The following is a 10,601-nucleotide window of genomic DNA, read 5'->3' on the forward strand; positions in this document are numbered from 1 at the left end:
AGCGCTTTAAGCAGAAAAGAAGATAAGCTTATAGGCCTATAATCATTTGGTTTAGAGTGGGAGGGTTTCCTGCCTTGGGGATAAAGACCACGTTGACTTCCCTCCACGATACTGGTACGTAATTGAGCTTAAGACAACCTATAAACATCCCTTTAATCCAGGGCCTTATAAGTTCGGCAGTATACTAGAGCTGAACCGGAAAAATTCCATCCGGCCACGGGGATTTATAGGGCTTGAAGGTCTGTAAAGCCCAATCTATGCTTTTATCACCTGTGATTTCGCTTATCAGCTGATCATTAGGTGACCCTCCGCTGACAATACTTGAAGACATTCCCGTACTTGCTGGGAAGTGCGTATCCATTAGAAAGTTTATGGTTTCAGCGCTGGAGTCCGTCCAGTGCCCATCCGGCTTTTGGACGTAACTTAGCTGAGTTGGAGATTTCGATAGCACCTTCCTTAACCGGGAGGCCGCGGATGTAGATTCAATCCTGCCGCAGAAATCCCTCCAGGAGGATGGCTTTCCATTCCGGATTGCTTATTTATATATATTTATTTTCCCTTTATAAGCAGCCCATGAGGATTAATGTCCATCATGCTTTGCTTTATTAAAGGCCGCCCTACATGACTTCCTAAGCTTATCAAGATCAGACGACCACCATGGTGGTTTGTTTGTGAATTTCCAAAACCTTTTTAGCCGGGCAAGTCCTATCTAAAGCATTCCTACATTTTTGACTGAAATTATTTACAAACACGTCTAGCTCCTCCTCGCTTTCTGGGGCTCGTACCTCTTCAGATAGCTTTTTACCTATTATCTTCTTATAGTAGCCCCAGTTAGTTCTTCTAATATTTTGTATGTACTTAGGACTTGCGTGCGCCTGTGATATAGAAAAACTTATATATATATGGTCAGAAAAGGAGTGCTCCTTTAGAACTCTCCATGAAACGATCAGGTCGCTGAAAGAGTCTGTGACCAGTGTTATGTCAAGGACCTCTTCGCGGTTCCTCGTAATGAAAGTGGGATCATTTCCCCTATTACATATACTTAGATTAGTGCCTAACAGATAGTTAAATAAAGACTCACCTCGGTCATTTGTATCACTGCTGCCCCACTGTGCGTGATGAGCATTGGCGTCGCCTCCGAGTAGGATGAAATCGTTTCGTGGATTTGCCGCTCTCACGAACTCCTTGAAATTATCCGGTGGTAATGAGCCTTGGTGATCGTGCGCTAGGTAGAAGGAGGCAAGTTTCAAGCTCCTCCCTAGCACCTCGACGCTGACCGCTGTCAAATCCCCATCGCTATAATTGGGTAGAAGAAAAACATTAAGAGTAGACTTAGCCAATATACATGTGCGAGGCTTACCCTTTTCCTGAGCGCTATAGAACTTATACGTTGGTGTCCGCAGGCCACAGATCCTATTGCCAGCGATCCACGGCTCCTGGACTAGAACGATGTCTACGGCAGGTGCAGTAGGAGTGCAGCTGATGCTGCTTTGCAGTGATGCAGGTTTATTTGGAGGACCTGGATCACTGCTTGTTTGTGCTCTGCTCCGTGAGCGTCGCGTCGGAATCACCATCCTCCAGAAGCCGACCCTCAGAGTATAACCCTCTGAGAGCCAAGCTTCCGCTCGAACCTGACGAAGCATAGCCACCAGCTTCTTCGCCCTCGTCTACCTCCATCTCGTCTTCACTGGGGGCCACCTCCGTACGAGATGCAAGGTTTACCAAGGCTTCAACGTCAGCCTTATAAACCTTAAGGCTTATATTTTTGAAGCCGTAGCTTACCCTGAAATCCTGCTTTTTCAACGCTTCGACGCTTGCGCTGTCGAGCAGCAGGACAATCTGCATCGTGGCCCGTTCAGTCTTCTCCACGTTAACCACCTTCCAGTTTTGGTGGACCGTGGTCATTTACTTTTTCCGCAATTTTGGCCCATTGCTCATCAAAGGAAGTTTTATTTGCGCCATATACCGGTGCTCCTCTGGCTAGATCCACATTGCTTCCAGCTTATGAACAAGCACGAGGAATTGGGCGCTTGTGGTCTTTTTTGAATCTTCTAATATAAAATACAATTTTTTTTATACAATAATAACTAATTACTTAATAATAGTCACTTTTTTGTTTGTGCCGCTCATTTTCAACCAAAGCAATGGGTGAATACCTGTTGTTTCTTTTTGTCTAGAACCAGAAGATGCTGATCCGATCGAGCCGGATTCATATATTCTATATTACAATCCATAACTGTAACATTCCTCTTATCTCACTTACTTACTTACTTAATTGGCGCTTAACCATTTAAACGGTTATGGCCGTCCAACAAGGCGCGCTAGTCGCTTCTTCTCTCTGCTAACCGGCGCCGGTTGGTCCTCTAACTTAAGCGGCAATTACCCACCGACGTGCGCCGTATGTACGGACGTTTGTCGTACGAAACACGTTTGACCGAACCCTCAAGCCCGTAGGAATCAATGTGTGCGTCTGTGTACATGTACATAACATATTTGTGTGTGTATTGTTTACAGATAAGCACTGTTGCCATTGACCATTTTGCATGCATGCTTATGGAAACATCAACTTTTTCCAATTTAATTTTTGATGTTGTAAAAGGCTGGAGTTAATATTAAATAAATATAAATAGATTTATTTATATTATTTATAATCTGAACTTTTACATAATTATTTCGAATTATTTTCACAATTTTTCAAACTTTAATTAGGTGTTTTTGCATAAAACTGCAAACGGTCAAAAATTAGCTCACAAAAGCTAGGCAACCCTGTCTAGTGAGAGAGCGATCAGCTGACACGTTCTTACGGAAAAAATCAAATTTTTTTTGATTTCTACGTTCCGGGCTACGTACTTACGGGCGTTGCACGTCGGTGAGTTTTCGTTTACATTGCACACTCATAAGATAGGTCGTGTCAGCTGACACGTTCGTAAGTAACTGCCGCATAAGTGGTCTGATTTTTAGGGCAAAGCAACAACAGTGAGTTAAAATTTGTTTTGCCTGTATTTAGAATTCCAGTGTTTTAGCGAAGTTTTAACATAAATAAGGTGTAATACGACAGTTTTGCTGTTCTTGTTGTAGGAAAGACAAAAACATTCCTCGAAAGTCTTCAGTAGCGCACTTGTTTGGATATGACGTAAATACAAGTTGTTTGTTTTAACATTTAATTTTTTGGAACCAATTAAATATACGCATATAGGCGTAATATTTTAGCACGGCATTACGTATCTATGGAACCCAACACCAAAGATACCCAAATAATGAATCTCTGTAATTAAATCCTGTAAAGGTCCATCGATATTCACCTACTAGTTTATGCGAAAAAAAGTACTAAAAGTGGATTTACTCATGAAAAATGCAAAAAACAACATTTTTCGGGGACAACATTGGTGAAAATTTTTCTGATAGCCGAATGACAGAATAAGGAAGAATTTAAACAAAACAAAACAAATACAATTTTTCAAATTTAGAAAAATTAAAAAATAATAATTATTATCATTAGCCCTATCATGCCCGAATTAAAATAGGCGGAGAAAAAATTTTTTGAGTAGATATATAAGATAAGGTTGACATCAATATCAACTGTTCAAAATTTCAAGGTCCTAGGTGTCCTGGTTCAAGAGCTACAGGATGTTGCGTATATGCAACATTGGGCAATGGTGATATATATTTAAAAACAAATTTATTTCTTTTACAAATGCCGTTTATTTATATTTTATGTATGATAAGACACGAAACTGTTTTTTTGGGGATTGGAACACAAGTGCACATTACATTTGCTGCATTTACAGCTTGGAAACCCAGTGGTGCATACTCTACATCTGCCGCTTTTTCCCCATTCCAGCCAATGATGATTACCATCAAGTCGTAGTGATTTTGGTGGGTTTTCAACATAAGCTCTTTTATAGGAATTTGATTCAGAGCTCCTAGAAGCAGCTGGTGACGATGGAGCTGGTGATGGTGGAGCTGGTGATGATGGGGCTGGTGATGCTGGGGAAGATGGTGCAGTTCCTGAATTCATTGTCAAAAGGAGTGATGATGAACGATCTCTCTTTTTGGCGACTGCTGTAGTTTGACTTGCGTTCAAAAGTTCGGCAGCAACATCCAATTGAAAATCTATAAGCGGCATATACTTTGATTCGCCGTATGTATGTGCAATGTCTCTGCGGTACAACAACCAACTGTTTACTAAACTCGAATTTATGCACCAGTATACTATGCGCATGTACCATTTATTTGAACGGTGGTTGATTTTGTACAATTCAAGCAGCATGTCTGCAAGATCAACCCCTCCCATGTGTTTGTTGTAACATTCAACTATACCAGGACGAGGTATATTTATAAATTTCTTCTCTTTGCGGCACCATCTATTACATTCAGTCATGGGATTCTTACCTACATAATTTGAAACCAGTTGTACGCTCTTATTATCATACCAACGGCAAGTAATCAAGTTGTGCGTTGCTTCATATTTGAAATTGCTTGATCCACGTCCTCGCTTTTGAAGGATTTTCTCACTGCTTAGATCACAATTTTTCAATCGGTTGCTTCAAATTGTACCAACGGCCAGTATCCATTTTTCTTTTAGAGCACACATCAAGCTTATTGAAGAAAACCAATTGTCAAAAAACAGTTTGAAATTTTGGTTTACTGGCATATTGGATGATAAAAATAGCACGATATCTGATGATATTCCCAGGCCATAAGTCTTGTACGTTCCTTCTCCAATATACATACTAAAATCATATATAATGCCGGACACACCAGCTCTCGTAAACATTTTGAAACCCCACTTTTGGGGCTTCATTGGCAGATACTGCTTCAAACTATATTGACCTAAAAAAGAATTTTATTCAGAAACCTATTACATATGTTCATAAATAATAAGTTACCTTTATATGCAATCATTTGCTCATCTATACTTTGGTACTCTTCCTGTGAAATATCATTGAATTGTTTTTTTATGATGTCCAACATAGGCCGAACTTTGTACAACTTGTCATAGTTAGGCGCTCATTTCTGAGGCTGTTTACAATTATCATTCAAATGGAAAAATTGTTTTATTTTCTCAAATCTGTTTCTTGCCAATGCATTTGCAACGGCCGCTAATTTGAAATTGGACGCCCACGCCATTCGATAGGTTGGTATTTTCACAACAGCAAGATAAAGAAGTATGCCAACAAACCTTTTCATTTTAGGTACAGTGCATTTAAATTGTATTCCCTTTGGTTGCATGGCATATAAATTCGTTTCCTCACATATTTTCAGCCACAGTTCATCCGTAAAGAAAGTACTAAAATATTCTATGGGTTTTTTCACCGCATTGCTGCATAATTTACTTTTCCACGTGGTCTCACATTCCATAACCTCAGCACTACTCCACTTCAAACTATTGATATCAATTTTTTCCATTACCTCCTGTGCAACGATTTCACTTTCATTCAAATCTTCAACATCTTTGCTTCCAATAATTTGGTCAGTCAAACCAACTTCCACATTTTCAGCTCTGTTATCTAAATTTTTCAATGTTTCCTCTATAATTTCCTCCATATTTTGATCTTCTTCTTCTTCGCTTTCATCGTCAGCCGAATCATCCCAATCAAGGTTGGCAATTCTTTCAATCTCAGCTTGAGTCAGACCTTTTGGGCGCATCTTAGCAAGTGTATATTGAAATAAATTATATTTTTCGAAAATTACCACAATAGACCAATGTTGCATATACGCAACACGAAAATAAAAAAATTATTACAGACAAATTATATAATATTTTCATGTAGGGTTTTTTTCTAAATACTCTCTTACCTTTTTATATTTATGCAGTAATGTTGGTTTCAGGTTGAAATAATTATTTTTATAATTTTTTTCCACTTTTTTAGAACACCGTTTTTTCGCAAAATCAATTTTTCAACTTCACTCCCACAAATACAGCTACCGACTGAGAGCGTGTACAGCTGACTGCCAAACAACTTGCTGTTTGCTTTCTCAACACAGTAAGCTATAATTTAAAAGAAAATTAAAAACAATGACTTGAAAATAACGGGAGTTAGAGGCTCGGAAACACAATGTTGCGTATATGCAACATTGGGCATGAGAGGGTTAGAAAAAAGTATTGTTCTGGACTTGAGCTCGATTCGAACCTTGAATGATTTATCAATAGACCGATGAAAAACAAAAACAATTGTTAATAAACCATGAGCACTTGGGAATGTCAAACAAAGTAATTGACAATAAACAAAAATCCAGCATTATCAGTGATTTGCACCAGATGGCGCAACACTGAAAAAATATAGTTGGTAAAAAGGAATAGCAGTAGCAAATTTGCCAGTCAAACAGACCACCGCTGTATAGCTAAATGGTTAGCGCAGCATGCCTAAAGCGTACTGATGATGAAGGCTTAGCACCCTTCGAAATGGATCTATCTGCGCAGCTATGGCAGGTTGTCTGAAAAATTTTCTACTTACTATTCCAAAAACAAAATACAATTTTTCAAATTTAGAAAAATTAAAAAATAACAATAATTATCATTAGAAAAAAATTATTGTTCTGGCCTTGAGCTCGATTCAAACCTTGAATGATAATTCATATGTATAAAATGCATGCAATTTATGAAATCATTTTTATTATATAAAATTACTTTGACATATCAGATTGTCAATATTATTTTAGTCCTGGTACTTTTAACACATTTATAATATTTAAGAAGAACATTCAAGGAGTAAGAAACATGATTAATGCTTACATTAATACGTGTTTCATTTATTTTCATTGAGGGATAAGTTCGCAAAAATAAAAAGCACATTTTTATAAAGTGCATGTGAAGCTCCATAGATAAAATGAGTAATAGAAGGAACATTGGTTTATATATTACATTTCTAAAATGAAAATCTCCTGCTAAAAAAGTAATAGAATGAACATTGGTATGTATATTACGTTTTTAAAATAAAAATCTCCTGCTAAAAAAGGAGCAAAACCTAACTACATTTTTTCATTTACGTACTTAAATACAGTCCCTATTGTGATTCAAGATTTGGGGCAAATTTTGAAAAAACTCCGAACAACAATTCCTTCATTATATGACATTCGACTGCCTAGCCCACTGCCTTCCACTCTATTGGCAACATAAGCTCTATTTAAGCTGCCAAACTAAGTAGTAAACAATGCTGTGTTGCTTTGAGTGATTTATCTCCAGGTATTAAAGAAAATTAAAATCATTGTTTACTATATAGTTGGGCAGCTTAAGTAGAGGTTATGTTGCGAATAGAGTGGAAGACAGTGGACTAGGCAGTCGAATGTCATATAATGCAGGAATGGTGTTCGGAGATTTTTCAAAGTTAAAAAAAAAAAATGATAAAAGCTTTAATATAAATAAAACTATTGTTTTAATAACAACAAAAACGCCATATATATTCTGTATACATAACTTTGTAAGGATTATCTCACTTTAAAATTTGAATTAAATAATCTAAAGTTTTGTTTTGAAACTGAGTCGAGAACTGTGCGTGTGAATGTGCGAATTTTCACCGATCAGCTGTTAGTTGCGCTACTTGGTAAAATTTACAATGATTAAAATTAGCCAAAAATAGGAAAAATGTCTCATCAAACTGGGATAAAAGGTAGAAGCCCGTATTTTGGAAATTAAATAGAATTATAAATCATTTGCTTATGTAACCATTTTCTCATACGCTTTTAGCAAATGAAAAACTAATAAAAGTTTTTGGAAAAAGTAAAAATGGAAAGCTGCGTGTGATAAAGGTGTCTATCGAGAATGGTAAGTCTTGGTTTTTTTTATTGCGATTAAGCATATGTACAAATATGTTTATATAAAGGGTGCGACTTGTACCAATTGATAATAATATACTGGATCATTACACTTTCAGAAGAACTAAATTGTACTGCCACAGCAGAGGTGAAAAAAGACTGGGAAAGAGACTATGACAAATTAATTGTACCATTGATAGAAGAGAGCGTCCCCTGTTACATACTTTATCGCTTGGATAGTAAAACCTCGCTTGGTTACGCTTGGTTATTATTGAGTTGGGTGCCAGATACGGCGACAATACGACAAAAAATGGTATATGCTTCAACAAAAGCAACACTCAAAAACGAATTTGGTTCTTCGCATATCACAGAAGAATTACATGCAACAAATAAAGAAGAGACGACATTTGATGGTTATATACGACATAAACAAGATTTTGCCGCGCCTGCACCGCTCACAAGCCGCGAAGAAGAATTGGTAGAATTGCGAAAAAAGGAAATAAATACGGAAATTAATACAGATACACGTCATCAAACATTAGGTGGTGTGACTTGCCCGATGTCTGATGCCACTGTTGCTGCTATTAAAGATATACTAAATGGTACATATGATTATCTACAATTTCGCATTGATCTCGAAGAGGAGCGTATACACGTATCAAAGGCAGCAGTGGTGCCACTAAACGAGCTGCCACGACAAGTGCCAACTGAAAGCGCACGTTATCATTTATATTTGTTCAAGCATACATACGATGGTAATTATCAAGAGTCGTTTGTATTTATTTATTCAATGCCTGGCTATAATTGTTCGGTGCGAGAACGTATGTTGTATTCCAGCTGCAAAGCACCATTTTTAGATGACTTAAATGCGCTCGGCGTAAATGTTATGAAAAAAGTAAGATGTATTTTTGTTTACTTTCAAATATCAATACATGATTTTACTTGCTATATAGTTGGAAATTGACAGCGGTGCAGAATTGACTGAGGATTTTTTGCATGATGAGCTACACCCCAAAAAGTTTGTCAACAGCAGACCAGCGTTTGCAAAACCAAAAGGTCCACCTAATCGTGGTCCAAAGCGTTTGACGCGCCCACAAGAGCAATCTTTTTAAGTGCAGTATTTTGACAAACAGCTCCAAGCTGCAATCTACACCTCGCGGCAATAATTGACTAATGCTTTCTTTATTCTTCCATCTAATATTTAACATTCTATATTGAAACAAGTTTAATTGTGTAAAAAGAGGAGTTTACATGTTTCCATTTAACAACATATTAATATAGTACATAGTACACTTGCATATATAAACATACATGCATAAATTAAATATTGATAGTTATTATACATATCATATGTGTATAAGTATTCTTGCCAATTTTTACTTTTTATGTACGTATATGAAATGCACGTACATAATACATGTTTCGCAGGTATATCATACCTTGTTGCTTTCTATTGGCATCCACAAGCCATCGGTAATAATGTGCTTTTTGAATATACCTTCATTGACCACAATAGCTTTGTATGGTTTCACTATTACTTAGAACCATTTGCTCAGGTCGCAAAAGGTGATGATGTGCAACGTGTAATACCGGTGAGTGCTCTACGGATATGAAGCATTTCATGTACTAATAACGGTCTCCTGCTTTCCATCACGTTAGGTGTCATTGCAAATAATGGGATTCAAGGGATTGATAAGCGCAATTCAAAGCTTTATAGCTGCAAAGCTTCCTCAACCCAATTGTCAACTTCACCTACGCGAGGGGAATCCTGTTAGAAATATGAATTTATCACACATTTAGCAGGGCGAGGCTCTGGTGACTCTGTTCCTAATGGAACTAGAAGGTAGGGGGGCCTAGAAGGTTTAATGTGGTCATATTAATCGCTCCCGAGCTGGTCGGGCTAGTACCTTAATGTTGTAGCGATAAGGACACTCCCTGAAGGCCTTGGCCTTATCGATGTTGTTGTTGTAGCAGTGCTTCGCCCCACCTAACAGCCGCGACCGATCACAAATTGTCATCAATATCCTCTAACGGGAGTCCAAGGAAACTTGCTGTTTCAACAGGGGTGGACCATATTGAAAGGGGTGTTAGAGGGGTTGGTTCCACATTACATTTAAGGAGATGGTTGGTGTCATGTGGGGACACATTGCAAGCGGGGCATACATTTTGTATGTTGTTGTTGTTTAGCAGTGCTTCGCCCTGTAGGGTTATCTACTTTGTAAAATATACTTAAATTTTTTTAATTATTTTTATGTCATTACTTTTAATCTTATTTCAAAATAAAAATTTTCTAATTAGTTATTTAAAAAATTTTTTAAAAGTGAAAATAATAAATAATAAATGGAATAAATTTATTTAAATATATAGTTTAACACTATATATTTATGGCGATATCGAACCAAAGGAATTGTTTAAAAACTATTTTTCGTGTTATTTATTAACAAATTTTCCTTAAAACCCATCCATACAAAATGAAGATCGCGATGGTGTTGCGCCTCAATTGGAATGTGTGGCCATCGAGGCGAGTCGATACGGAGCTCTTGGATGTGCCGCAAACGTGTCTTTACCAGTCAATTAAGGAACAGCAGGATCTACCGTCTATGCAATATTTGATGATGTAACACGTCAGTATAGAAGAAACTAGAACATTTCTGGACTAAGAGAATAATGTAAAGAATTTGATGTCGAAGAAGATTATCGGATATATGTATTGTAACGATTTTACTTGCAAATCCTCTTATTTGCAATCCTCTGCTAAGTTCGAATCACTAAACTGTTGAATAAATAACTCCAATATTGAATAATGGAAAATGGCCTTTATTCAAGTAAAGTACTTCACAATAACA

At 37.2% G+C, this 10,601-nt stretch overlaps 1 protein-coding gene across 1 annotated transcript; it reads left to right on the forward strand.

Moving 5' to 3' along the window:
* The first annotated feature begins 7,134 nt into the window (after window positions 1-7,134).
* twf (twinfilin actin binding protein) lies at window positions 7,135-9,097 on the forward strand. Its single transcript, XM_067760542.1, has 5 exons — window positions 7,135-7,198; window positions 7,560-7,610; window positions 7,688-7,765; window positions 7,875-8,650; window positions 8,709-9,097. Exons 2-5 carry the CDS (start codon window positions 7,586-7,588, stop codon window positions 8,865-8,867), a joined length of 1,038 nt encoding a protein of 345 aa, XP_067616643.1. The 5' UTR covers window positions 7,135-7,198; window positions 7,560-7,585; the 3' UTR covers window positions 8,868-9,097.
* The last annotated feature ends 1,504 nt before the right edge of the window (window positions 9,098-10,601 follow it).

The sequence above is a fragment of the Eurosta solidaginis genome, chromosome 1 (assembly GCF_040869045.1).
Source record: "Eurosta solidaginis isolate ZX-2024a chromosome 1, ASM4086904v1, whole genome shotgun sequence".
In the NCBI taxonomy this organism is placed as follows: domain Eukaryota; kingdom Metazoa; phylum Arthropoda; class Insecta; order Diptera; family Tephritidae; genus Eurosta; species Eurosta solidaginis.

Coding starts and splice junctions, on each gene's coding strand:
- twf (XM_067760542.1), top strand. CDS start 7,586: ATGTCTCATCAAACTGGGATAAAAG. Junction 7,611..7,687: donor TCATCAAACTGGGATAAAAG/GTAGAAGCCCGT, acceptor ATACGCTTTTAG/CAAATGAAAAACTAATAAAA. Junction 7,766..7,874: donor AAAGGTGTCTATCGAGAATG/GTAAGTCTTGGT, acceptor TTACACTTTCAG/AAGAACTAAATTGTACTGCC.